This window comes from Siniperca chuatsi, linkage group LG11 (genome assembly GCF_020085105.1).
Source record: "Siniperca chuatsi isolate FFG_IHB_CAS linkage group LG11, ASM2008510v1, whole genome shotgun sequence".
NCBI classification, from domain to species: domain Eukaryota; kingdom Metazoa; phylum Chordata; class Actinopteri; order Centrarchiformes; family Sinipercidae; genus Siniperca; species Siniperca chuatsi.
Window position 1 is genome coordinate 437931 of NC_058052.1, and position 27848 is coordinate 465778.

Below are 27848 nucleotides of genomic sequence, written 5' to 3' on the forward strand. Positions count from 1 at the left end.
GACAGCGTGATCTCCGGCTCGTCCTCCTTTATTATCAGGCGAGCCAGCACTGGTGCTCCACCTTCCTCAAGCTTTTCTTAAAACAAGACAGCACAATGAAAATGTCTTCTTTGTTAATACATTGCCCTAAAGCACCACTCGGTCCACCTATGCCCCCTTCTCAGCTCTGATGGGGAAACCGCTGACATTAAAAACCCCAAGTTAAACAGTGCAACCCCAGCCAGCCATTGCCCAATTCTTTTAACAGTTTTATTATGTTTTCTGTAAGTTATACTACATTATGGTCTAAAATACTTATTCAAAGCCATCTCCACACACACACACACACACACACACACACATTGGTATTAATCTGGTAGAGAAATACTAAATCCCTTTAATTTTCATGAAATGTAATATCTGTTGCCTGGTAGCACTCACATTTAAGGAGGTTAAAATCCACAGGTCCAGAAACAATGCGGAGGACGTGACCTGTGTGACCTGTGTGACCTGTGTGACCTGTGGTAGCCACAGCCCTGGGTGTAGCAACATGCTGCTGCTAAACCCTTACAAATTTGGACTGCTGAATTATGGAAGCCTATAGGGGACTATATTTAAATGATAATGTAAACTTTAAAAATGAAAATGTGATTCCACAATAACATTATAATTTCCCACTTATGCATGTTGTTGTTTGAGTCAAAGTGAAAATGAAATGTTGTAACAATTTGAAAATGAAAACTGCATTTGACATTTCATTTTCAAAGACTCAAGCTGCTGTACAGTGGACAGTATTCAAACGCAGTGAGCCAAACACGCCCCCAGTCTTTCCAGTTACATGTCACCGTGCTCTTTTGGGGTCAAATGAAAATGGAAATGTAATCTGTCAGTGCTCTCATCAAGGCGGGTCTTCAGTTAGGACGTCGCTTGCTTGAATCTGCTGCTTTGCTCATGTGCGTAGTCCGCTTGTGGCAGAAAGGCGAGAAGGCGGCCGGGCCTCACTGAGTCCTGGATTACTGTTCAAACACACAGAACTTTTAGAACTTTATTCACTGGTTTTGGTGAAACATGATGATGATGATGATGATGATGATGATGATACTTTAAATGTTTCTTGCATCTCTGCAGCTCCATTTGCAGCATCACAGAGATCATGTTTTAAGGAGAAAATATTTTCTGGTTTTCCCTCTGAAGTTCTCCAGCTGCTCTGCATCAACCCTCGGTGATTTAGTTTCCTGATGGACAGATAGCTTTACTTGTTGCTAAAGTAACCGCTAACTGCTGCTTAACTAGTTAGCGGTCCTGTTAGCTGACTCTGCCCAGACTGGGAGCCCAGAGCACCGGCTGAGTGATGTTGTTTACACCGTTAGCACAGGAGCTTTGGACCGCCGAGAGGAGGAGGTTTTCAGGGCCGACATGGAACGCAGTACCGAGGTGACTCACAGCGGCTCCGACCAGGACTCAGACTCCGGGGACGACAAAGACCCTAACCCCACCACTGTATGTTCTCTCCCCCTATAAAAATAAAACTGAATTTAAGTGAACTGAAGGAATTTAATGAAAGGTATAAAGTGTATTTTTTGGCTAAATGGAAGTTTTCACTATATTGATGATACATATGTACAATTTCAGTGAATATACGTTGTTGAACTGATTAATGAAGGATTATCATAGATGTGTTGGCTAAACAGGTACACATGTACATGATTACTATGTGAAGATGGATTCTTATAGAGTATAGCGACACAGAATGTGCTGCTTTTGCTTTCTCCTGGCATTCTTAGATGCAAAGCCTCTATGAGCTGCAGGTGAAACTCTCACAGGATCACCGTTAGCTAGGCGCGCTCCGATACGCTGTTTGCAGTCACGTGATCCCGATGACACTCGAAATTCAGAATGAGGCAGGAAGTGAAAGGCAGAATGGACGAGAGGGAGGAAAGCCTGCACTGTGCTAGTTATTGTGGCGTCCCAGTCAACATGTGTGTGAAATCTGGAATCGCCCAATTCATTCTTAAATTATGGCTAAAAACTTTAGAGGTCACAATGACCTTTGACCTTTGAGTCAAACGTGCCCCCTATTCAGTGTCCAGCTGTCAAACATGGTCACAAGCCCCCCTTCTGATCCTGAGTCATGGTGTTGAATAACGGCCAAAAAAGGGTTTTTCCAGGACATTATGATGTCATGGTGAAGTTGACCTTTGACCTTTTGTCATCACGTCATTGTTGTATCCCATTAAACATCTGAGTGACATTTTGTCATAATTACTGTATCAGTTCTTGAGTGATGGCCAAAAACATGTTTTGTGAGTCACAGTGACCTTGACCTTTGACACCCAAATTCTAATCAGTTCATCCTCGAGTCCAAGTGGACGTTTGTGCCAAATTTGAAGAAATTCCCTCAAGGTGTTTCTGAGATATGGCGTTCACAAGAATGGGACATACGGACGGACCGACAAGCCTGCTCTAACATGACATGAATGCAGCATAACAAAGTATGCTAATGCATTGCTTTATGGGAAATGTGGGATCCAGTGTTTTGGAGCTTGAGCCATATTAGAGAAAAAGTGGGGAGATCTCACCCTCTGTTACTTTGATTTGGACCATTCTGTTACTATACTGATGAAATGTAACAACATTTGAGTTTGTCCAGTCCTTTGGTTTCTGACCAGACACCTGCAAAACCAGTGACATTCCCATCAGCCTCAGCTTTGTTTGCTGCTAATGTTGTGGTGAACATGGTAAATGTTATACCTGCTTTGCATCGGCACGTAAGCACGCCGATAGCATTTAGCTCAAAGCACCACCAGCCTCACCGAGCCTCTAGCATGGCTGTAGACTCTTAGTCTTGATTTAATGTGTCTCTCAAAAGACTTTACAAAAGTCCAAAACTACACCGTCATCTTTATATCCAAATAACAGAAATGAACCGGCAAAGTGACTGAGGATGCAGAACATGACCTGTACCAACTGACTGTGGTGGGTGTAAACATACAGAGATATACAGAGAAGTTAAGTTGAGCTTTAATATGTTTGATTTGTACATTTGTAACAGTAATGTGTGCAACAAAACCGTACAGTTAGCCCCAAGTTGGCCAACTCAAAAGATCGTTTTCTTGGGATACATACATGAACTCATTCACAATCTACACTTTAAAGTACATGAAGATTACAGTACACTTTTCTAAACTGAGACGCAGTCTCAAATTAAGCCACTAGATTACATCTTGTTGTGTTTTTCTGCCCAGTGTCATTATAATACACGTTAGAGTTCACCAAGACGTGAACTGCATTTCCAAAGTTTCTTTACCAAAAGTTCATGCCATGAGTGGATCAGGTCATCCGACGAACAGAGAAGCTTCCAAACAAAGCAAACGTGCAGCCACAATATGGGCCCACAGTTACCGAGACGAGTGTGCACGGGAGGGGAAGAGTGCTGCTGCACTGTATATACTTAACCCTTCCAGCACCCCCCTACTGTCACTGCAAACCAGCCATGAGCTCTGGTAGGTCCCTGACACTAATTGCAACAGGTTGATTAGAAACTTAAATTTCAAAGTTGGTGTTACAACATGGAAAAAATATTATATTAAAAACAAAATGACAACATTTAAAGGGTCAAAAAATATTTTCTCACTTCCCTCTGGTGGTATCGATCCATTCACTGTCCTTGTTTTCAAGAGACACCAAAACGATCTGCATGGCACCAGAGAAGTGAGAACATGTGTAATTTGCGTGAACAGACTCTTTAAATGCCATCACATATACAGTGTATATATTTATATAGAGATTTTTCTGCGACTTTTGAGGACCATACAAGTGATTTTCTGTTTCCACCCATTTCCTGCAGTTGATTCGCCTGGGAAACACTGAGCGAGTCCAGCCGGTACGTTTGGAGCAATCCGAGTTGATCATGTCAACGCTTTCCATGACGATCTGACTCTCGGTCTCTAGAAACTCCAAAGCCTCAATAACAACTGCGCGTCAAAGTCCGTTCCTGACCTTGGAAATAGACCAGACTCCGTCCACTGAAGGCTGGGAGATGCAGCTGAAAGCCCTGAACAAAAAGCTGGGAAGTAGACCTTGAGTTAGGATTATTTTGTGAGATTGGAAACACAAGTTTGATGAGAAAATATAAATCAAGGTCCATTTACTAGCTTTTTCCAGAGCTTTCAACCACATCTCATCTTCATCTCGCCGTCATCAGCGGATGAGTTTGCTCAGCTGTCACGTCATGGGCTGAAGAAGACAGAAGTGGCTGAAAGTGTCAGAGGAAGCTAGCAAGTGACTTTGGGTTCAAATTTCTCCCCAAACTATTTACAATTAGACAAAATAATCTTATACTGTTTCCAATGATGAAGACCGTGGGATGTGGCTGAAAACTCTGGAAAAGGCTATTAAGTGGACCTTGAGTTAACATATTTTGTCAGACTCAAGAACAATGATTTCGACGAGGAATTGTTGGTATAAAACGAAGCATGATTGTGCAACTGCGCGGGCTAGTCCTCTGATTCTGGCAGCGAGAAGAGGCGAAGAGGAAAGATGTGCAAGCTTCTGCAGTGAGATTTATATAAATCAATGATTGTCCGGGAAGCAGAAACAACACATCCAGAATCCTGTACCCCTCAGTGTACTTTGTAAGATGTTCAGCTGTACGGAGCTGTACATTATCGTAGTAAATAGGCTGAAATCTAAAAACACTGTATGGTCCTCAAAGGAGACGATGGCGAACATTGTTTTGCTGTTGGAGAGCCGTTATCCTCCAGCACACACAACTTCTCATGTAAAACAAGCAGGAACATCAGGTGCTTTCAGGCACACCACAGCTAAAAACGGTCTGAAAAGAAATGATTATTGTCACACACACACACACACACCAGAGCTGTGGGTCCCATTATCACTGCTGCATGTCTACGGATCAGAGGACAATGATATCTGTCAGTGGCTGCTGAGGCACAGTGGAAAGGAAAATCCCTTCAGAAAATCAGCTCTACCTCCACGGTACGCCCTGCGCCATCCTTCCAAATTTACGCTGATTCGTGAACTGATCAGACTGGACTGGACTGACCTGAGCAGCAATTCTGGATAGACCAACCAGGTTACTGGGAAGGAATATAAATTATTTATTACTTTAGATGATTTTTATTGCACTTAGCCGAAGTCAGGAAGAAGCAACTGTGAATGAAATTAATGCTTGTGGATTCAGACTTCCTGTCCATGTGAACATGGAAAGGAGATCACTGATTACCAACATGCAGCTAGGTTACATTATTTGAACTTTAAGGCCTGTCATAACTACATCAGTCACACGTTTAATGTGACTTCTGGTAAACAAATTCACAACCATCTGAAGTTCTGTTCTGTCAAACCCAATTTAAATTTTTGCAAACATATGAGCCTCTTAGAAAAGCATCTACATTAAAAAGCTGTACAGTAATTTTAATGTGACGTTCAATAAATTGTCTTCTGAGATGCAAATGGCCGACCAACTGCCTATATTGTGAGTGAGTTAAGTGGTTAGGAAGTCTGGTGATATTCTGTATTTTCTTCTTGTCAACTAATCCCATGTGCAGAGCCAAACCATCACGAACGTTTCTGCTGACAGGTGTGTGTGTGTGTGTGTGTGTATCACAGCTGATGGATCTTCTTCCTCCACTGTTGTCCAGAAACTGTTAAAACACATCCGCTCTGCTGCACCTTCATCACCATGAACACACACACTGGAGTTTATTCTGCCTCAGCCCCACACACACCGTCATGCTGCCCCAAACACTCACTACAGCACCACATGTGGATTCATCCGCCGCTGGAAATAGTCCCGCAAACACTTTTTTAAAAGCTACAGTGTCCGCTGAGCCTTTTTTAAAAGTGAATAATGAATATTTGTGAGCCTTTTATTCTAATTTATGTCTTCAGCAGGAACCAATGGGCTTGGGCCTGAGAACCACAGACAGGGTCGGAGGGACTAACACATTGTTGGTTTGGGGGTTTTCATGGGATTTGTTGAAAAGAGAACACTGGTAAGCGTACAGGGATAGACCTGACTCATCTCACAGACAGTACAGGTGATGGTGGGGGCTGACACGGGGGATTGGGGATAAGGTGTGATCAGTCAGACCTCGAAACCAAAAACAAAACTTGACCAACTAAATGACACACTGAGTCTCTTATTTCTTGCTGCGCAGCCGTTTGGACTGTCGTGGAAGATCTGAGCTCTTTCTGGTGCGTTTGAGTGACGACCCTTCCTCGGCCTCTGGCTCTCTGGGTAGACAGGCTGCGGCAACACTGCCGCTTGCCAACACTGTACCAGACGTGCTGGCAGCGGTGGAAGACACGGCAGCGCTGCCGGATGTGGAGGGGACAGCTGTGCTGGGCCGCGGTCCTCCCATAGCAGCGGCACTACTGTCCATCAGTTCGCGGAGCTTATGTTCCAGCTCGGCAAGGCGGGCGTTCTGCTCACCGATCACCTGGGTCTGTTCCAGCAGCTTCTGCTCCTGGTCCTGCAGCTGCTTCTGCTGCTCCAGCTGCTTGACACGGATTTCCTGCATCTCCCTCCGCAGAACTGTCATTGACGCCCCGTTCACCTTCACCTGCTGCTGCACCTTGGTCATCTCAGAGCGTGACGGCGTGTTCTTGGCCAGCAGGGACATGGTGGTCAGGGAGGTAGATGGACCTGCCACTGAGGGAACAGGACAGAGGGTCAAAAAACTAAACAAGGAGAGCTCCTGCAGGGCTAAAGTAAAAAAGCAGCAGGACAGGGCCTTTTCTTTTGGCTTATATTGAGCATGAGCTGTGATCTTTGTTTGGAAGAGGTTGGTGACCCAACTGCAACTAATGGCAACTAAATATTTTATTATTGCTTAATCTGTCAGTCAATTAATTCATTGTTTAGTAAATAAAATGCCCCAAAATCAATGATAAAGGCCCAACACAAAGGCTGGAATCAGTTTTGTGTCTAGAAGCATGAAAAAGAATATCAATAAATCACAGAGGCCATTCTGTGAGCCTGTTATTGCGTATCAGTCTGTCAGACAACTCATGGTCAGAAGCACTTACAGTATGGTCCACTTACTCATGCTGTGTTTCTATGTTGGGGAACATGAAAGAAATCATCGAAGGAAAGCAGCTCTATTGCTATCTGGACATAAGTGCTTTACTTATTTGGAACCTAAGTCAAATGTATGCCCAACGTGAATGCATATTTCTTTTAAACTGTGAAAAGAAGCATCCAGTGCTGAACAGTTAATATCTATCTAAACACTCTTTCGACCATCCATGTTCAATGCTGTTCTGCCACAAGAATCTTTTTCTGTTTAAAATCGTGACTCAAACCGCAAGCAACCATTTTTATTACATACTGTTATTGTCTTATTGAGAGCAGAAGTATTGAGAGCTGCTTTGGGTGAATTTTTCTTTGAGCTCTAAATTTACAAGCCAGAACAAACACGTGTCCGTTACCTGGTGCAGAGCCAATGAGGCGGCCGGACAGGTCGGCCCCTGGCAGCTTCTTCTTCAGGATGGGGACAATCTTCTCATCGAAGTACTCCATGGCCATGGAGGAGATATCCCTCAACTCCTGCAGAACCTCATGAGCTCGCTGGGGGGCCCGAGTGGAGTTCACGTAGCGCAGCACGCGGTAAATCTCATCTATCACCTGACAACACACAACAGCACGTGATCTGGACATTGCAAATAAGACAGGAAACCAGAAAGCACACAGACAGCAAACAGATGTGACTGCGAGGCACTCTGCTGGCCAGGCCGCACCACTGCAGCCAGTAGATCCAGCTTCTTCTAGGAGGTGCACGGGGGCTCTGTGTTCAAGACGCCACATACTTGTCTACATTAAAGTCAACACACGGACAGTCCACGTCACCTCCCGGGCTCCGTACATTTGTAATAACTCAAATCTCACTCAACAGTATGTTGTGTTATTAAAGAATATTAAAAATATTATTCTTAATTATTTTCTTATAATATTCTTTAATATCTTAGTCAATTATATATTTATATTTATTAGAGATTCTCGACCTGCAGTACTTGCTTATATCTATTTCTACCATGTTTATTGTTTTGCACCAAAACACCAAAGCAAATTCCTTGTATGTGTGAACCTGCTTGGCAATAAAGCTGATTCTGATAGAAAAATTGTTCTGAACAGATAATAAAAAATGAGGAGACACTGGCATAATCTTGATTCAGATAAGAGCGTAAAAAATCGATTTGATTCGCTGGTTAAATCCGATCCTCCTCCTCTTCCACCTTCTTTACAGGATGGGTAGAATGTATCCGTGTGTAACTAAGATCACATCGTGGCACAAAATAAAACTGCTTAATGTGAGTTGCCTCTGTAAGACTACTGTTGCTGCTGTTCTGTGGACCACAGGCAGCTGAGCTAACCTTCCCGGGGATGAAGCAGCAGAGGTTGGAGTCGACATATTTCATGAAGGTCATGTTGAGCAGAGAGAGGCGTGTCTCCACAGCAGCCAGGATGTCAGCGTGACGGGCCAGTGAATGGTTTCTCCTCTCTGACTCTCGCCTAGAGACAATTCATGACAAACACAGTTAGCGGTGGGCGATATGTCCACGGTATGTCATTTTATATCACGGTGACGGTATATGTCACGATACAGTAATTGTTCAGTAAATTCAATTAAGAAATGCTTTAAAATAACCGTACCAACCGTACAACAAAAGACTCAAAACAGTAAAACTAACATTCTTTCAAAATGGAAGCTTTACCATGGCCACAGGACAGAAGTCGCACCCCTTTTAGTAATAAGTTCCTCTCCCTCATCTTGGGCTGGTTGGGAAGCCTCCTGCTCTGTATTTACAGTTCCACTCTCTTCTTCTGCGACGGTTGGAAAACCAACTTAGAGGTGCATTACCGCCACCAACTGTCGCTCTCACGTCATGTGAGAACGTGGAAAGTAGTCCTGCTGCCCAAATCACGTTACCTTGCGAGGCAGCTGAATGTCAATTTAATTCAGTTTCATTTATGTTGCACCAGTTCATAACAGAAGTTATCTCATTGCACTTTTCCTATAGAGCAGGTCTAGACCGAACTCTTTATAATATTATTTACAGAGACCCAACAGATCCCACCATGAGCAAGCACTTGGTGACAGTGGCAAGGAAAAACTTCCTTTAAGAGGCAGAAACCTCGAGCAGAACCAGACTCAATGGTGGGCGGCCGTCTGCCGCTGCCGAGTTAGGTTTGCTAGATTTGCTAGATCACGAGAGAATCCAGCCCTGATTGGCTACATAGCCTGCCCCGAATACATAGCAGAGACACTACGGGATAGCTCCCGCGGTGGAAACCTTATTGCCAAATCTCTACCGTGGATATGTTTCTACCGTTGCACGGTATATACCGTCATATCGCCCAACCCCAAACACAGCGGTGAAGACAGGTTCCCTGGTTTTCAACTCAGGACTTTTATTTAAAACAATGTTTTCCATCATTCATAACTGTGCATGACAACTTCACTGATAGCTTTAGTTTTGGGAAACTGAATCTTCTTCCTGAGCTTTAACACAGTGCATTGGGATACGTCCATGCTCTACCAATAAAGAGGGTCACAAATCATGCTTTCTATCTTTCTATTTGATGCATTGTGATTCTCTCTTCAATGATTCACACAACACGTTGGTAAGAATTAAGAGGGTTCCCAGCTGGCCCAGCAGTTGACTCTTCACCACCGTCTGACTGGTTACATTTACATTCAGCTGTAGAGTCTAACAAGGTTATTGACCGAACGTGATCAAAAACTGAGATGCCTTCTATGTACTGCAAGCCTGACTATCACATGTCTGACTATACAGTGGGCTGAACAAGCCACGCAGCCTGTTGAATACATCTGGAATATAACCTAAGCAGCCAGCCAGTTGTGGTTCTTCACTTCTGCTGTAAGAGAATGAAGACACGTCCTCTCCGTGTCAGACGCATTTCAGCTGCGTTTGTCAGTGGTCTGTCTCGAGTGTATGATGGAACAGGTACAGCATGCTTCGGTTTTAATCAGTACAGCTGTGTACACTGGCCACATATCATCAGCTTTGTCTTTACACGCCTGGAAGCGCTTACGGCCTATGCTCTGAGCGCACAGCAATGCTGTGGCTGAACACATCCAGTGTAGAGAGAGGACTGAAGCTGCCGCTGCGCTGCTTTCACTGCACGGCCAGTGCAGCCAGGTAGGAAGCTCAGCTACAGGACTGTGAGTCTTCAGATATTCATGTTAGACACACATCAAGTTCCTTTTGTAATCTAATAATGATCGTACAGAAATATATACATCTCATTTTAATTTGGGAAAAAAAAATCTCATATCTATTTATTTCAAAATTCCTCCGCTGACCCCGTGCAATACCATAGACTAACTGCAATCCTGATTCAAAATGTCCCTTCAGAAACATATGTGCAATGTCACTACGTCCATGTTATTCCACAGCGTGTGGCTAAACCTCAGCAGCAGCGAACATACATTCTCCTGCAGAGCTTGTGCTGGTGTGATACTGACCTGGGCAGCTGGGCTTTGACTTGCCTCTGGCACAGACTGTGGTACCGCTCCACCTTCAGGAAGCCCTGATTCAGGACTCGTTGGCAGATCATGTCCATGCGCTTACACACCTGGAGAAAACGGGTGAACAACAGGTACTTTATGAATATGTACTTAAGCCAGACAGTGCTGTACTTCTGCTTCCAGCCACAGAGAACCTCCTGTGGAGCCGGTGGAGTTCGGCATCTTTTTCGAAGCCACTTCAGCAGGAAGACATTTTCCGACAGGGTTCTTACCCCAGTAGTTTGGATACTGTGCTGTGAACAGGAAGTTTACCCCATTTCACAAAGTGCACGTGCATTCCTTGACCTGTTCACTTACCATGTTTGTTTGGATCAAATAACAGAGACAATTTGAGAAGTACTGGCTAAAAATCTAATTTTTTCTTCCTCTAGTTAGTTAATTATTTCCACGACTCAAAAATCAACCCAAAAGTCTCACATGCAAAACCACAGGCCTCCTGAACACGGGCCCCTAAGCAAGAGTCTCTGTCTGAAGTGACTCTAAAAGGTAGTCAGGAGGGGGCCTATTACCTGTCTGTGCCCAGTGGCACATTTGCTCTTAATCTGTCCATGCAAAACACGGATTACATGCACAGACTGAGGCTGACATATGAGCATAGGAAAAAACTGTAATAAGGAACACACATACATACACACACACAGCTGCAAGTCCACGTGACCTAGTATGAAGCCTTGTCAAAACTTGCAAACTCTGCATGTAATATTGGCAGATTTAAGTGAAGGGACTTTTGGAAGAGCTGCAGTGAAAAGCACAGACAGAGGGCAAACGGACCAGGTAACGATTTCCAGCTAACCTCACCAAATTACATATCCACCAGGAGCTGGCACCGTCTGAAACACAGCCAGTCTAATGTAAGACAGCTGGCTGCATCCTTTCTCCTCTCAACATTCATGTTTTGGTGTGTTCGTGGTGTGTCGTGCAATCCAGTCTCTGCTCAGCTAGGCTGTCCTGCTAATTAGATAACAGCACAACGAGCACTGCGGGCCATTGGTGCAATTAGACAGCTACAAAGACATTAAACACAGGCTTTAAACACTATCCACAATTATTTCTAGCAAGATTTTACAAAACTAGTGTCCAAAGATAAGCTGTGCGTGTGGCTAGCATTAGCATTGTTCCCCTTCTACTTAGCTTGTTTTTGTTCTCCTTACCGAGCGCAGCAGGCTGATTTCATCGTAAGACAGAAAATTGAGAATAGTCTCAATGGCCACAATGGGCAGTCCTAACAGCGGGTTGTTCTGGTGCGGCTGGTCCGGTGGAGGGGTGGACTGTCTGGGTGACACCGCGTCTGAGTCCAAGGACCCAACACATCCATCAACTCTCTCTACGACGGCCGCCATCTTGCTTTGCTAAGGAGGAGGCGGAAGTGACGTTTCAAAGGGAAGCTCGCGTGCCATTTTCCCCCAAAACTATTTCAGAGACTAAATTCAGGCAAAAAAAGATCAGCTTGTGATGGAGGAAAATGATTAAAAACGAAACAAAACTGAACTGATGGGAGCAAAAAATATACGACACTTAAAAAGGTGCAGCATACATAAGAGGCCCTATTTCCTCAGGTATCTTTCCAGTTCTGTCGTTGAGCTCACTTCTGATAAGTGCACGTGCACTTTCTGTCCTGTGGATGTTGGGCATCTTCACACTGAAGCTCCTGCTGTGTCCCTGAGAAGCTCAGAGTGAATCACTGATATTTTCCTGCAAACTGAAGTAAGAGCTGAGAAAGCAGTGATTTACTTCGGCCTGTGTGAATTTTCTACTAAGCTTCTGGCCAGCTCTAACTTGGCTGCCACCTATGGAGAGGGAGAGCTCAAACTACTTATCAGAGGAAGGCCTCCCCACGCACAGGTGCATGAGCTGCTGCATGAACAAGATGACTTCTGTAAGGCACTGCTAGGAGCCAGTCTGGATTCTCTGCCTCGATGACAGTGTTGAAGGCCATCAGTGTCATCATGGTACCGCTTTCTAATAAGTCACCCTTTATAAAGAATTTATAAGATGTCGTTAATATGAATTAGCGGTTAATAGATAATTTATCAATGCCTAATAGGTCTTTTATAAGCACAGCGTTTGGTGGCCAGGTTGTCTTTCAGCCTCCCAATTTGAAAAAATGTCATCGATGAAGATTTCCCAGAGTGTGTCTATCAAAAGCAGAAGAAACAGCCAACAGAAGAGGCACGAACTCGCTGTACAACACTCACGCTCAAAGAAACCCCGGGAAAGTACCACTGATCATACCAGACCTGCGATTTCTCACTCATATTGTGTCCTTTTCCTCTGTACACACAAGATGGCCTGCAGCTTTCTTTGCCACACATGCTTTAAAAGGTTACAAAGTGTGTTTTCACTTTAGCTGTATGTCTGCTACCAAGCATGAAACGTGTCATTGTCTTATCACAGCCGTCATAAACCCATTTGGGCTATTTGATCTCACCAATCCCTTTTTAATCCATCCGAGTCTTATGTTTTGTTATTTTGGTACTTGTGCCAATAAATAAAGACTTGGCTGTCATGTCTGTAGCTTCTGTATCTTAAGTGTACGGGGTACGCAGGAGAAATGCTTTCATGGCTGATTGAGAAGTTCTTTAACATGACCTGGGTTGACTTTCTAGTTGCTATAAAGCACTGCAGCAGTACATTTCTCACCCAAGAACTACACGTGTCCAAAAAGCCATACTGAAACATGGCGATGCTGTGTGTCTCGAAGTAATCCAAACCTTTTCATTTTATACCCCCGACTTTCTTTGGACTTCTCCTGAATTGGAGAACACACACTCATCTTGTTGTTCACCTTGAAAAAGCCCAGCAACTGTACTGTGCAGTGCTGGTGGTGCTAGACCTGAACCTCCGCACACCCAGAATGAGGCCTTCTCTGGAAGCAGCTGTGTACTGGAGTGCCTTTTGGATGCAGCTGTTTAAGTAGTGACCTGCTGCGTAAGGACCTGACTCGGAGGCCTCAGTATTTTTGCTGGTAATTCTGGTCAAGGATTTTAGCAACCTGGTGGGAATCTAAAGCAAAATCCAAAAGCTAACACTTGTGGATATTCTATAGGCCGATCCCAGTATTCTTTAGATCCAACATGCCGTATTTAAATAAGTCCTTTTAGGCCAACAAATCATTCCTCAGCAGTCTGGCTTTTTTTCTTTAAATCCCGTTTGCACAACTAAATGCTTTACATTTTCATGCTGCAAAATAAGAATGTACAGATTTTTGCTAATTGAATAAAGAAAATACGCAAAGCTCAAATAATTAAACATTTTACTGTCTGGTCAAATTCTTCCATGGGTGGGGGGACGTGGATCCATGCCCTCAGTAGTTCTTAAATCCTGGCTCTGGAGTGGGACATTTTTCAACTGAAAAATAAACTTGGACAAACCATGAAATGGAGACACCGTCTCTAAATTATGGCAAACATTTATGTGCTGCATACACACAGATATATCTGTGATAAACTAATATCAGCACATCTGATATACCAAATGGGCTTTAATGCAGTCAATCGAGTATAAAATACTCTATACTATATCGTGTTTATATACACGTGGTATACGTGCAGACATGTTGCGCTGCTGTAAATAACAGACAGTGCATCCAGAAAGTATTCACAGCGCTTCACTTTCTCCACATTTTGTTGTTACAGCCATATTCCAAAATGGATTAAATTCATTATTTTCCTCTAAATTCTATAAACATAACCCCATAATGACAATGTGAAAGAAGTTTGTCTGAAATCTCTGCAAATGTATTAAAAATAAAAAATGTACATAAGTATTTTGCCATGCCTTTGCGTCCTGTTTCCACTGATGCATTCTGAGATGTTTCTGCAGCTTGATCGGAGTCCACCTGTGGTAAACTCAGCTGATTGGACAGGATCTGGAGAGGCACACACTGGTCCCACAGTTAACAGCGCATGTCAGAGCACAAACCGAGCCATCAAGTCCAAGGATTTGTCTGTAGACCGCCGAGACAGGACTGTATTGAGGCACAGATCTGGGGAAGGGTACAGAGACCTCCATCAGAAGTTTGGAACCACCAGGTCTCTTCCTGGACCCGCCCGCCAAACAGAGCGATCGGGGAGAAGGGCCTCAGTCAGGGAGGTGACCAAGAACCTGATGGTCTCTCTGACAGAGCTCCAGCGTTTCTCTGTGGAGAGAGGAGAACCTTCCAGAAGAACAACCATCTCTGCAGCTCTCCACCAGTCAGGCCTGTATGGTGGAGGGGCCAGACGGAGGCCCCTCAGTAAAAGGCACGTGACAGCCCGCCTGGAGTTTGCCAAAAAGGCACCTGAAGGGCTCTCAGACCATGAGAAACTAAATTCTCTGGTCTGATGAAACAAAGATTGAACTCTTTGGCCTGAATGGCAAGCGTCATGTCTAGAGGACACCGGGCACCGTCATCACCTGGACAACACCGTCCCTACAGTGAAGCATGGTGGTGGCAGCATCGTGCTGGGGGGGTGTTTTTCAGCGGCAGGAACTGGGAGACCAGCCAGGATCGAGGGAAAGATGAATGCAGCAATGTACAGAGACTTATTTATTTATTCATACTTCTATTACTGCTGTGCAACATCCTCCGTCTCATTATAATCTTAATAAGCTGCACTTAACTTGGCAGTTCATGCATTATTACTTTATACCGTATTATTATCATCAACCATAAACCCACTTTGTACTTCACACTTATATTTATATTCATACCCACCTGGTACTTCATTTATTCTCTGACCTGTATTATAGTGGATTATATGTTTTTGCTTAGTACTTCTATTCCTGTGTGCACTGACGTGACAGTGAGCTGCTGTAACAAAAGAGTTTCCCCTCGGATCAATAAAGTTTTTCTGATTCTGATCCTTGATGAAAACCTGCTCCAGAGCGCTCTGGACCTCAGACTGGGGCGAGGGTTCATCTTCCAACAAGACAACGACCCTAAGCTCACAGCCCAGATAACAAAGGAGTGGCTGCGGGACTCTGTGAATGTCCCCGAGTGGCCCAGCCAGGGCCCAGACCTGAACCTCTCTGAGATCTGAACACGGCTGTGCACCGACGCTCCCCATCCAACCTGATGGAGCTCGAGAGGTCCTGCAAAGAAGAACGGGAGGACCTGCCCAAAAACAGGCGTGCCGAGCTCGTAGCATCGTACTCAAAGACGTGAGGCTGTAACTGGTGCCAGAGGCGCTTCAACAAAGGACTGAGCAAAGGCTGTGAATACTTATCTACATGTGATTTTTTTGTTTTTTTATTTTTAATAAATTTGCAGAGATTTCAGAGAAACTTCTTTCACATTGTCATTATGAGGTATTGTTTGTAGAATTTAGAGGAAAATAATGAATTTAATCAGTTTTGGAACAAGGCTGTAACACAACAAAATGTGGAAAGAGTGAAGCGCTGTGAATACTTTCCAGATGCACTGTATGATAGGAACACACATTCTATGGAGTATTAGGATGAATGAGTGCGTTGCTGTATGAGCATCTGTCAGTCAGGATGTTGGCAGCAGACAGAGAGGCGGCCACGTGGACATTGTTGGAGATGTTTTTATGAACTTCAGCATATTTATTTAAGGAAAACTGAGCTCAAGAACGGTTTACAAAATACTAGAGACAGCAGTATATACATACTTACAAGCAAGTCTACCAACCATAACGAAACCTGCTTTTTGAAAATTCCTTATAGGTTTTATCACTACAGCCAAGTTTCAACAGATCCATATTAACACCTGAAGTCCGGATAGGCTGGGGCATATTTCAACGTCAGATCCTCGGCGGTGGCTCTGTGCGTGCTCAGTCAGTATGTCACTCCATGTCAGTAGAGTCCAGTTCACCGAGAAACCTCTGACACTTGGCCATGAGGACTTTGATGGCCTCTGTGACCAGGACATCTGGAGGCAGGATGCCAGTCGACTCCACAGTAACTGCAAGAGAACAGAGATCCATTGACTGATATACAGTACAACTAAAGCAACATGGACATGCATTTATGATGGTCCCGTTTCACCAACAGAGATTTTTTTTAAAAAGGAACAAGCCAAAGAGTCACATGAAAACATTAATATTGATTTCCTCTCATCAGGCTGACAGCAGGTGTAGTCATTGTGGTTTTCAGAGCCCATTATTTCACAGAGCTATTTTACAACCAACCACAAGGAGCAATGACTTCCTGCCCGAGAAACAGGCCAGCACATAACCCCCCGGTAAAACCACAGCTTTGGTCTTTGTATGGATGAAACAAACGAGACATGACTTGTAAATCAGTGAGCTTTAGCGGTGCTGGGAGGGAGGCACATTTGTTCATTACTAGGATTGTTGTAGTGCTGCAGTTTGCACCGGCATATATAACCAACGTACAGATGAAATGGTCTCGCAGCCGTCCCAGTTTGACCACATTCTTCAGGTCATCGTGTCGGAGGACTTCCCTGCTGCATGTGTCCAGGCGACTGTTGACTACTTTTGCAACCTTTTCCCCTGAGGTGGACAGCACACGGAGACAGATGATTACATGTACAGAATTTAGGGACTCACAGCAGACTGATGAAGAATTGAACTCTTTTGCCCTCCTAACATTTTTCCATTCTTGCTTGGGCACCGTTGGACTGCATAATGTCATATATATGATTAAAGTGATGAGAATGGATGTGATGGAAGGTTATCCCAAGTCACTGAACCCTTCCTTAATATACCGTATAACTGAGCATCTGTTATATTGGGCCTAGATAAAAGAAAAATCTACCAGCATGCTGCATGCTTGCAGAATACTGTCCTCAGACAGGTTAGTTCTTTCTTACCGTTAACATCTTCCAGGTCAATAACTCCTCGTGAGAAGCAGCGTTTTAAGCGCTCCGCCTTCTCTCCCTCCACCGGCTCCAGCAGGGTGATCTCTGGGAGGAGGCGGTAGCTGGCCGTGGCCACTGGAGAGAACTTAGCATGGTCCTTACCTGCACAGAGAACACGTTTCAATATCAGGCAGCAGAAAATACGGATCATCAAATATCATCTAAGTACATGTAGTATGTAAGCTGTGTCGAAGCAGAAGCTTTCACAGATATTTTAACTTTAGAAACATGAGAAATGCCCTTGTTGTTGCGGGCTAAGCTCTGATCCAGACTCTCAAACGCTCCTACCAATTCCTTTGACACAGTGCATGATAATGTCCAGCTCCTGTCCTGGCCGTAGCTGAGCTATCAGGATGTCGTCGTGTACTGGTCCGATGATGGAGTCTGCAAACACGTCTGCCTGGTTCCCAATGGGGACCCACTTTATGTCCCTGGAATAAACTGAGACGAGACGTCACGGGACAGGGGAGAAAAAATAATCACATTAATCAATTCCTACCTGGATATCAGTGCCTTCCCTTCCCTTAACTGATTATTTTCTACAGTCACTCATCTGTTTGTATGCCCTAGTCACAGCTGCTGTTTTTAAGTCTGTATCTGCAAACATTTGGTCACCTGAAGCCTACCCATGTGGTTCAGATACAGCTCTTGTGGGTCAGAGGAGTCTTTGCTGGCTCTGGGGTTCCTGCTGCATTTAATCTTCAGCTGCAGTTGAATCGTGTCTATTTCTGAACCTTCTTCCTCTGCAGACTCTTCACCTGGAACAAACAAAGCACTGTTCAGTGTTCACTGGTGGGTGCATCTTACAAACTCATGTTGCACCCATGCACTGTGAGGCCAGGCTTAAAGCAATATGAATACAATTATGTACAAGATATTAGAATTTTTCAGTTTGATGGAGTGATGTAAACAAATATGGCATCTTTGGTTTGGAGTTTGCAGTGTTAGCTTCAGTACAGGACTATATACGGATATGAGACACCTGCACTGCCTTACAGTGTGGAAAAACAGCAGAGCAAACAGCTCTGGTAATCTTATACTATTAAATGTTGGCTGAGGTGGCAATAGAGATGTGCTGGCTCAAATCTATTTTATACCCCTTTTACGTCACATCCATATTAGAAACATACCAACTAAAGGTTCTTTTTGGTTGCTCTGAAGATGCTCTGATGCTACCTTTCAATGTACTGACAGCTCACAGACTCATCCTGAAAGGAGTGCTTGTCTGCCTGCTTGGAAAACAAATTTACTATAGCAGAATTGGCTCTGGTGAACCGTTTAACAAGCTTTACCATTTTAAGTGGTCTGGATAAAATATGGGGCCTCATTACAGACACATTTCCTAACCGCTCGTCCTACCTTAAGTTTCAAAGATAGGACAAATCATATCTTCCTATTAAAGAAACAAGTCCTAAACTCATGACTGTAAACTCGATTCTTCAGTCGGTCATGCCTGTATCTGTGTTTATAACGTACATGAGGCTGCCTGTATCCTTGACAACGGCTGTCTCACTTCATTCATCACTGGCTAGCTAGCTTGCTGTAACGGACAAGAAAAGACGGGCGTTATTTTCAGCCCAGGAGAAAGATTTGAAGTAGCAGGAGGTGGTGGATGCCGTCACCTCCGTCACCTCAGAGGTGACCTCCTGTCACCTCTTAAGAATTTGACCGCTGTCTGGTCAAAATAAAAAATCTAATGCTTAATGCACTGTTGATGTAGATCATTTGACATACCTGAAATAAAATTGTAAAAAAATAAAATAAAATAAAAATACACTTTGACAATATCAGTTTTTGCAACATTGACAGCTGAGAACTTGGTATATAATATTAGTACAATGTTCCTCAAAGCTAGGATTTGGTTCCGATAGTCAACTGATACATTTTGGAACTAGTTTTTGGTTGACAAACCCAGATTTACTAAGTTCACCAGTGGCAGATAATATCAGCTGGGGCTTACTAATGTTAATTCTGCAAGTAACTTGACCAAAAGCCAAAATGAAACATGTCTGGTTAATGTGCTCTCTGCAAGCTGGTGTCTGTGCAGACATTGTTTGTTAGAGACAGAAACATCACTGTATGATTGCAAGTATACTGTGCGTTTCTGCAGTGACACGATCAGCCGATCACACAAACCTTTATCATATCGATATAGTAACTAAACCCCCAAACCACTTTTTTCAGCTGAAAACCAATGTATATGGGTAATAGTGTTGTTGATGGATTCAGGTCCAAATCTTGACATTTTAGTGCAAAGTGTTTGAATTGTACATATTGTGTTATAAATATACATAGCGACTGCCCTCTACTGGTTGAAAGCTAGCTATTATTCTTGGCTGGACTACTGCAATTCCTTATTATCCGGCTGCCCGAATAAGTCCCTTAAGACTCTCCAGTTGATCCAGAATGATGCGGCACGTGTCCCGACAAGAACTTTCTTTTTTTCATCTTTTCCTCCTTGAAATATGGAATTTGCATCTCTCTCTCATTGAGTCTGGTTCTGCTCGAGGTTTCTGCCTCTTAAAGAAAGTTTTTCCTTGCCACTGTCGCCAAGTGCTTGCTCATGGTGGGATTTGTTGGGTCTCTGTAAATAATATAAAGAGTCCGGTCTAGACCTGCTCTATAGGAAAAGTGCAATGAGATAACTTCTGTTATGAATTGGCGCTATATAAATAAAACTGAATTGAATATTGCAATTTAATTTTGCTATTGGCTGATCTGGTGACAGGTGACGTATATGGTGGAAGCTTCGTCACTAACCAATCCCCGCCCCCTCCGATTTCACACAAGTCACATGTTACACGTTTTGCTTCTCTGATTGGTTGTAGGTCTAGGCCTGCGTCCTGTCTGCAGGTCCGTCCAGTACAACACACCAGACTCACGAACTGTCAAACTAGGCAGTGCTGAATCTTTGATTTTAGGTCTTTATAAAACTTTAGTTACTTGTCAATGTTGAAAGCTAAACGTAATTAAATTCCACAAGGGACAAGAAGGGATTCCGATTTGATAAGCAGATTCAATACTGGATAATGACTGAACAAAATGCTATCTAACCCCATACCTACTCATATGCCATTTAGTTGACACATTGCATCAGAATAAAATGGGAGCAGTGTGGTCTACTGTCATATGTGTGAGTGGTTCACTGTGTTGTTTTACCAGTGTTCCTGTACTCAAACAGGCGAGGGTCAGCTTTTATGGGGATGAGGCCCAATCTGTGGGCCAGGACTTCATCCTGGACGATGGACGTGTTGTTATAGATAAAGACCTTCTCTATAGCCATGGTAGGCACCTACAAGCAAAAATAATGCAACGCTCTCACAATATATTTGCATGAAATGAAAAACTCCTTTCTCTAGAAACTGCCCGGATGCACAAAATTGACAATTTCTTCACATTAGGCGTCGCTTACAAAACAAACTGCAAAGAAAAAGCAGTATGTAGAACTTTCACAGGCAAAAAACTTCAAACAACATCTTATGTAGTTGTATGGGTATGAGACACTAATGACAAAACATGACTGAATGGGAATCTCACCTCTGCTAGTAAGATTCTTCTGACGGCGTTGGCGATGGCTGCATCTATCCCCACCATGTCAAACTCCATACTGTTCTCATCCAGATGCACTATGTCAATTCGGAAATTCTGCAAACAGAGAAGAGATCTTCATTTAAAGTGTAATCATACAGTGGTGTGAAAAAGTGTTTGCCCCCTGTAACTTACATTAACGTTAGCCATCTCAGTTAAACCTTGCAAAGTCTCATTAGTTCAGTGGTTCTCAAACTTTTTCTGAAAAAAAGATTCAGGTTAGCAAAATAGCCTTGCTAGCAACTGAGCACCTTTGTTTGTTGATGTCACCAAATCAATCATATTCATGCAACTTTAGGTCTGCTCAACAACCACGCCCCGAACGTGGTTTGAGAAACACTGTGTTCGTTGAACCTTGCGAATCCCCCGTCGCCGGCTTCCTTTTTATCGTCTCTCTTTTTCACTAAAAATAAAAATTAATGGGCTTCATTTTTAGCGATGTCTGCACGTATAACGTTAACTTCTAGCCTATCGCACTGCTACTTTTTCCCAGTGTTGTCGACCTCCGCGTCCTCATAGAAAATAATGTTTCAGTTTGATCAATTTTAGCTTTTCATAGTTAAGTATAAATACATTTTATAGATATACATGCATATTTCTTATAGCTTTTGCCTAAAGGTAACCTTGCACATGTTAAGTACACGGCAGCGGCGGATGTCCCCCGAGTCTGGTTCTGCTCGAGGTTTCTGCCTGTTAAAGGAAGTTTTTCCTTGCCACTGTCACCAAATGCTTGCTTATGGTGGGATTTGTTGGGTCTCTGTAAATAATATTATAAAGAGTTCGGTCTAGACCTGCTCTGTAGGAAAAGTGCAATGAGATAACTTCTGTTATGAATTGGCGCTATATAAATAAAATTTAATAAAAATATGCTGAAGAATAAATATTTCTTATTTAAGAATGTTCTCATGAAGACAAAGAACAAATGCTTGAACATGGTTGGACTAACTAACATTCTCCAAGCAACTTAGTTTGGAATGTTTTTCCAAAGTAAAGGTTGTGAATCCTTTACTTTGGAAAGTAAAGGATTCACAGAAAAGAAAGGGGACAAGGAGGGAAATAAGAGAAACTAGAATCCTTTGAGGTTTAGAAATTAGTCTGTTTGGCTGTGCCAACAAAACCAAATTCATTATTTCCAAAAGTGCATGGCAGGCATTTTCCATAACAAAAAGTGTGAGACAGCGTAAACAAATGTGAAACACTTGAGTTACAGACAGAACCGACGGCACCTTCACCTATCACCAGCTGCCACTTTCAGGTCTAAATTTACCTTTTGAAATTTCTGCATATCCCACGCGTCATCATAGCCGGGGTAGTTTCCAGGGAAATCTGATGTATGAACCTAAAAGAAACAAATAATCAATCGATAAAAAAATAAGGTACTTGGCTGCAAACATACTGCGGCAGCCAACCCAGGGTCCACAATCACCAAGGGCCCCCATAAAGGAGCCCATAAGATCACACCCTACTTTTCTAAGTTTACTGCCTCATACTGATTTAAAACACTCAGTACTGCATTCTGTAAGGCAAGTTTGAACATGGGCTATGCATCTGCCGTTTTCCTGTACCTCTCTGGCATTGTGGCGTTCCTACAGTGTTGTCTGTCTGGTACTCCTTGAAGGGCCCCCTGACCTTCGTTTTGCTTTGCTGTGGTCTTTTAAATGTATTTTTAAAAACACAGAGAAGGGACTTTTCAATAATGCCTACATTTTATTTAGTTAGTTAGTCCATTATATAAGTTGCAAAATACACAGTTCTGTGTCCCGTTTCTTTTTCATGGAGCGCTAAACTACTGCAAAATGGGGAGCAAAAACTCTGGTGCACAGACGTGTTAAAGGCCCAGTGTGCAGGATTTAGTGGCATCTTGCAGTGAAACTGCAGTTTGCAGCCATGTGAACCCCGCTCGCCTCCCCCTCCCCTTCCAAGTGTGGAGGAGAAACTACGGTGGATCCTGAATATCTTGACTACTCCGTTCATCTTTGGCTGCTGCAGAATGGCAGACAAGTCTCTTAAGAGACTCCGTACAGGACGCACAGACTGACAGTCACTATAATATAATAATATATTGACATCATATGAGAGCAATATTATAAAGTCACTGTTGAATAGCTACAAAAGAACATATGTTATTGTATGATATATTAATACTAAGATAATGTTGGGTACACTTCTTCTTCTTTTCCTTTCAGCTGTTCCCTTTCAGGGGTCGCCACAGCGAATCATGTGCCTCCATCTAACCCTGTCCTCTGCGTCCTCTTCACTCACACCCATTAACTTCATGTCCTCTCTCACTACATCCATAAATCTCCTCTTTGGTCTTCCTCCAGACCTCCTGCCTGGCAGCTCCAACCTCAGCATCCTTCTACCAATATATTCACAGTCTCTCCTCTGAACACGTCCAAACCACCTCGATCTGGCCTCTCTGACTTTATCTCCGAAACATCTAACATGAGCTGTCCCTCTGATGTCCTCGTTCCTGATCCTGTCCGTCCTCGTCACTCCCAAAGAGAACCTCAACATCTTAAGCTCTGCTGCCTCCAGCTCTGCCTCTTGTCTTTTGTTCAGCGCCACTGTCTCTAAGCTGTACAACATCGCTGGTCTCACCACCGTCTCCAACACTTTTCCTTTCATTCTTGCTGATACTCTTTTATCACACAACACACCTGACACTTTTCTGACACTGCTTTTCTCCACCCGCTCCAACCTGCTCTGAACCGTTGACCCTAAGAACTCCTGCCTCTTCACCTCTTTTCCACAGTCTCCATTGCTCATAATGTTGGGTACACCATGAGGTGGAAATACAACAGAGCCAAATCACACGTTCCCAACTGAATATTTTACAGTGACATTAGAAATGACTAGAATGTGGTTTAAGTACAGTATTTTCAGCTCATTGTAAGGTACTAAACTGTTCCAAATATTCTCTAAGTCCAGACAGAGATATGATTTTATAATACAGGGCTAGTGTTCCAAGTTTTGAATGATTCGCCCCTTCCGCCAGTTATTATAAATGGCATATATTTTCATATTCGTGGAGTATTTCTAGTACTAGTGAAAGACTGATAGTGTTCATTTGACGACATAAAGCTGACTGTCCCTTTGTTGAGTTAGCTCGTGTTCAGCCCTCAGTGTGTAAAGAGGAGCGGCCCTGAACGTTACTGCTGGCGGGCATGTTATCACGGAACCATGGGCACAAGCGGACTTACATTCTTCACACCAAATTCCCCCAGTATTACTCGATTCCGAATTTCTTCCACGTTCTTCATGCTCGCCGCCATTTTGCCATATAGTCTGCTTTGCTCCGCCCACACTTCCGCACAATTTATGACTACGTCACAGCATAGCCTGCATGGTGTCGTCACAGTGCGCCTTTGCTGTGTTGCAGTGCTGCCACCTTGTGGAACCAGTCCGTTACTGCGCCATCTTCAGGTCTTTTTTACTCAAGAAGCAAACAGCCATCTTATTCCTCTCCTTTCCCCTCCATACTCTAGAATCCTTCTTACTTCTGTTAATCCCATTTTCCCAATTTCAGTTAACATCGCTTCTCTTTCTGCCCCATGACACATGCTGTACTACTGTCTCTAGCTGCTGGCATTGCCCCCCCCTGTTCTGCAACGAATCAGGGTGTCTCCCTTTGGTCCCCTGCCCCCAGGAGCCTGCTGTTGCCACTCCTGGGGCCCAGCCACAAGCATTCTGAGAGAACTCAGAGAGCTCAACACATTTCTAGCAAGAAGACTTAGGAAAAGGGAGGCACACACACCTTCACCTCAGTGAGGTGTGGCTCACCCTGTTGCTAGTTCTTTTCAAAGGTGTGATTGGTTGATAAAAAAATAGAAATAAAAATGCACTCTTAGTGATAATAGGCACAGAATGGACAGTGAAATTGATAGGCCTAATCATAGAATTTAGTCTCTATTAAGAAATGGTGTAATTATGAATAGTATTTTTTGTAATGAACATCTCTGTTGAATAAATTGTAAGCCATACTTTAACAGCAGCCTCCAAAACGCTTGAAAACACAGGCCTGCCTGCGCAGTAGCAGTAGCAGTAGCCGACTCACATGCTGATAGTTGTTATATTTATTTGCTTACGCTTATTTACCATGCTGGTCATTTTAGTACTTAATCTATTTGCTATTAACAGGGACACATTGCTCAGCTTTCATCCATTTCTGTGCTTGCTGGCCAGTCTGGAGTCTACCATAAACCCGTGAACAAGCAAACAGCAATGGAAGCAAGAAAAAGAAGCAGAAAGCCCAACAGGACGGAGGAGCAGTGTTTACTGTTAGCTCCATCAGTTGATGAGCGTAAAACCATTTTAAGAGGAAAATTCATTAGGGAGAATACAGCTCAGCAGATTAAAGCCTGCTTTATGCTCGACGCAGCGTCCCCAGCACAAGGGTCCCTGGGGACACTGCGGCGAGCACGCTTCACCATTCCCTCTGAGTGTGTGCACCAGTGAGGCCTAAGTGTTACAGCCTAAAGCAGCAAACACATGGGCTTCTTCACGAACAGGTGCGTTCTATACCACTTACTTACAACTGCTGGCAAAGTTAACTGAAATACAGAATTATATGTGCCCATATAGGCTACTGCATTGTTTTTAGGGGGTCACCACCTGCTGAACAGCTGTCTCCAGGAGCAGAGACTGTATTTATTGTCCTTGGACAGTCAGGAGTGTCAGGCAGCATCACCGGGCTGAAGAAAGGCACAGACAGTTCGATGATTCAGCTGATGGAAATGCGACAAAGACAAGTTGGTTTTCATAAACCAATAGCAGGCAAACAGAATATCAAGAACACGTCTTAGTGGAGGTATGGGACACACAGTGTGTGGGCCATTTCTCATATTTCTCTTGTATAGCTACATGCTCATTGTCATGGTGGAATTCTGTGAAATGAATGAAAACAAGTAAAAATGAAACAATAATTAAATAAATGCTAAATTAAAGTGCAAATGAAGTGTTTGTCCCCTTTTCTGCAACAGGCCTTCAACGTAAGCCTGCTGCTGCCGCTCCAACACCATCCCGAGGTGGATGTTTACAGGAGGAGTAGGTGTAGTAGTACTACAAACTTCTAAAAAATAAGTTACATGACAAATAGAAATGATGCATTTATAACAACGTGCTTTCTACTGTGCGCCTTGTAAAACTGTATGGTAGCCATGTTGGTTCAATACAGCCACCAGTTTTTACATTGCATTGACTGTAACTTGCCTAAAATGTAAATTTGTAAATTGGGCCCTGTGAGGAAGCCCACACTGGGACAAGTTCCTCCCCTGTCGAGAATGACTCTCTTCATTATCATCCTCGTCTTCATCACCGTCCCCATGACTGTCCCCGAGAGGTTCTGGGATTTGTCTGGCTTTGCAGATGTTGTGTACCGCACAGGCTCTCCAAACCGCCTCCTCAGCTGGCCAGTAGCCCGCTCCGCTGGGCCGACTGTCTGTGTTTTCTTATGGGCCCTATATAAGTCCATGCAAATAAATCAGCAGAACTGAATGCAAAGCAACTGAAAATAATGTGAATAATTTTCAATACATGACCGTGTAGGCTATTTGAGGGAAATATTTAAACTACTAGATGCTCCAACACATTTGTTGCTCTGGGTGGAGGTAAGGCGTGAGGCGTACGGTTTGCTCTGATAGCCACTGTCCCCTAACAAGCGGCACCTGGCTGGCACATAATGTCCTTCAAGAAGCTGTCTCAGGCCACTCTCAAGACACCATCCTGGCATCATGTGTTGAGGTGTCCATTTTGCAACAGTGTCCAAAATCTTGTAGTCCACACTGAAAACTATTTGAGCATTGATGCTGTGGTAGGCTACCGCTTTCTGTTGACGAAAGTGCCTCCATTTTCTGATGGTGCGATAATGCGGATGTGCGTCTCATCACTGAAACCCGCATGTCCATGAAGGCCCTTTTGTGAGCCTGCAAGGTGTGGACATCCAGTGGAAACAAAATGAACTGCATCACAACATGAGACTGAAAGCTCTGGAACTGTTTGTGGTCACTCTGCTGATGGAAGGCTGCATCAGACCAAGGCATCACTGCGGCACTTTTGCATCTTTCCAAATATCTTAGTGTTGTTATCACTTTCATTTCTGGCGTTAAGGCGTTATTGCGTTGGGTGAGAGACGTGACCACAAACATTATCCCGCACGATCTAATCTGTAGCATTTCATTCACTGTCGTTTACTTACCTCTTTGTCTTTCTGCCATTTTCTCCTCTGTTTAAGACACACTCAAGCCTCTTAAAAGTCCTCCTCTCTACTCCTACCAGTTTCTCACCTTAGGAGCTCTCTTAAGGGCTAACATGCTTTGGGAATACCTTTTATCTTTACCAGGATCTAGTCTTAGCTGTAAGGAGAATTTTCTTAGAATTTCGACACTAGGAGCAACTCTTTGTTCTAGGAAGCTTTATGAATAGGGCCCCTGGTACTGTATGTAGTGACTCATTTTTGGCAATCCAGAGTATTGGGTCTGGTGCATCCCAGAGTCTGCCTGACCTAGTCTATGAAACCCTGTTAGCACTCAATAGAGTAACAAAGAGGGGCAGTGAGGCTACTTTCTGGGTCCCAGCACATATTTGCATTCCAAGCAACGAAAAGGTGGACAAATTGGCAAAGGAAGCCGTTAAAAAGAGAGACAGATGTAAACAGAAAACAAAAATCTGAAGGAAAAAATATTATTGGGAGAAAAATAAACCAGGACCCAGCAAACATGCCTGTGTGGGCCCACTGTGGGTAGGTGGGGCAGGGCAAACCCACACTATTCCCATATGAGCCCATCTGTGAGTTAGTCCATGTGGGATCCACAGCAGTTTTGCCCTTTGGGGCCCCTATGTGGGTTTACTTGTCCACAGAAAGCCCAAACGGGCCCCCTGTG

The 27848-nt window shown here is 43.7% G+C and overlaps 2 protein-coding genes across 3 annotated transcripts; both read right to left on the reverse strand.

Annotated features, from left to right (window-relative positions):
* Positions 1-2988: 2988 nt before the first annotated feature.
* Positions 2989-12346, reverse strand: fbxo28 (F-box protein 28). The gene is made up of 5 exons (XM_044213030.1): positions 11708-12346; positions 10494-10603; positions 8377-8515; positions 7435-7630; positions 2989-6655 (listed from the first exon to the last, which is right to left on the reverse strand). Exons 1-5 carry the CDS (start codon positions 11894-11896, stop codon positions 6144-6146), a joined length of 1146 nt encoding a protein of 381 aa, XP_044068965.1. The 5' UTR covers positions 11897-12346; the 3' UTR covers positions 2989-6143.
* Positions 12347-16068: 3722 nt separating this feature from the next.
* polr1c (RNA polymerase I and III subunit C) lies at positions 16069-24319 on the reverse strand. 2 transcript variants are annotated; one of them, XM_044213031.1, is made up of 9 exons: positions 24171-24319; positions 22235-22306; positions 20917-21024; positions 20539-20671; positions 18006-18137; positions 17668-17820; positions 17332-17481; positions 16895-17011; positions 16069-16461 (listed from the first exon to the last, which is right to left on the reverse strand). In XM_044213031.1, exons 1-9 carry the CDS (start codon positions 24240-24242, stop codon positions 16343-16345), a joined length of 1056 nt encoding a protein of 351 aa, XP_044068966.1. In that variant the 5' UTR covers positions 24243-24319; the 3' UTR covers positions 16069-16342. The 2 variants fall into 2 exon arrangements, with proteins under 2 accessions (XP_044068966.1, XP_044068967.1); XM_044213032.1 differs by lacking the exon at positions 16895-17011.
* Positions 24320-27848: the final 3529 nt, after the last annotated feature.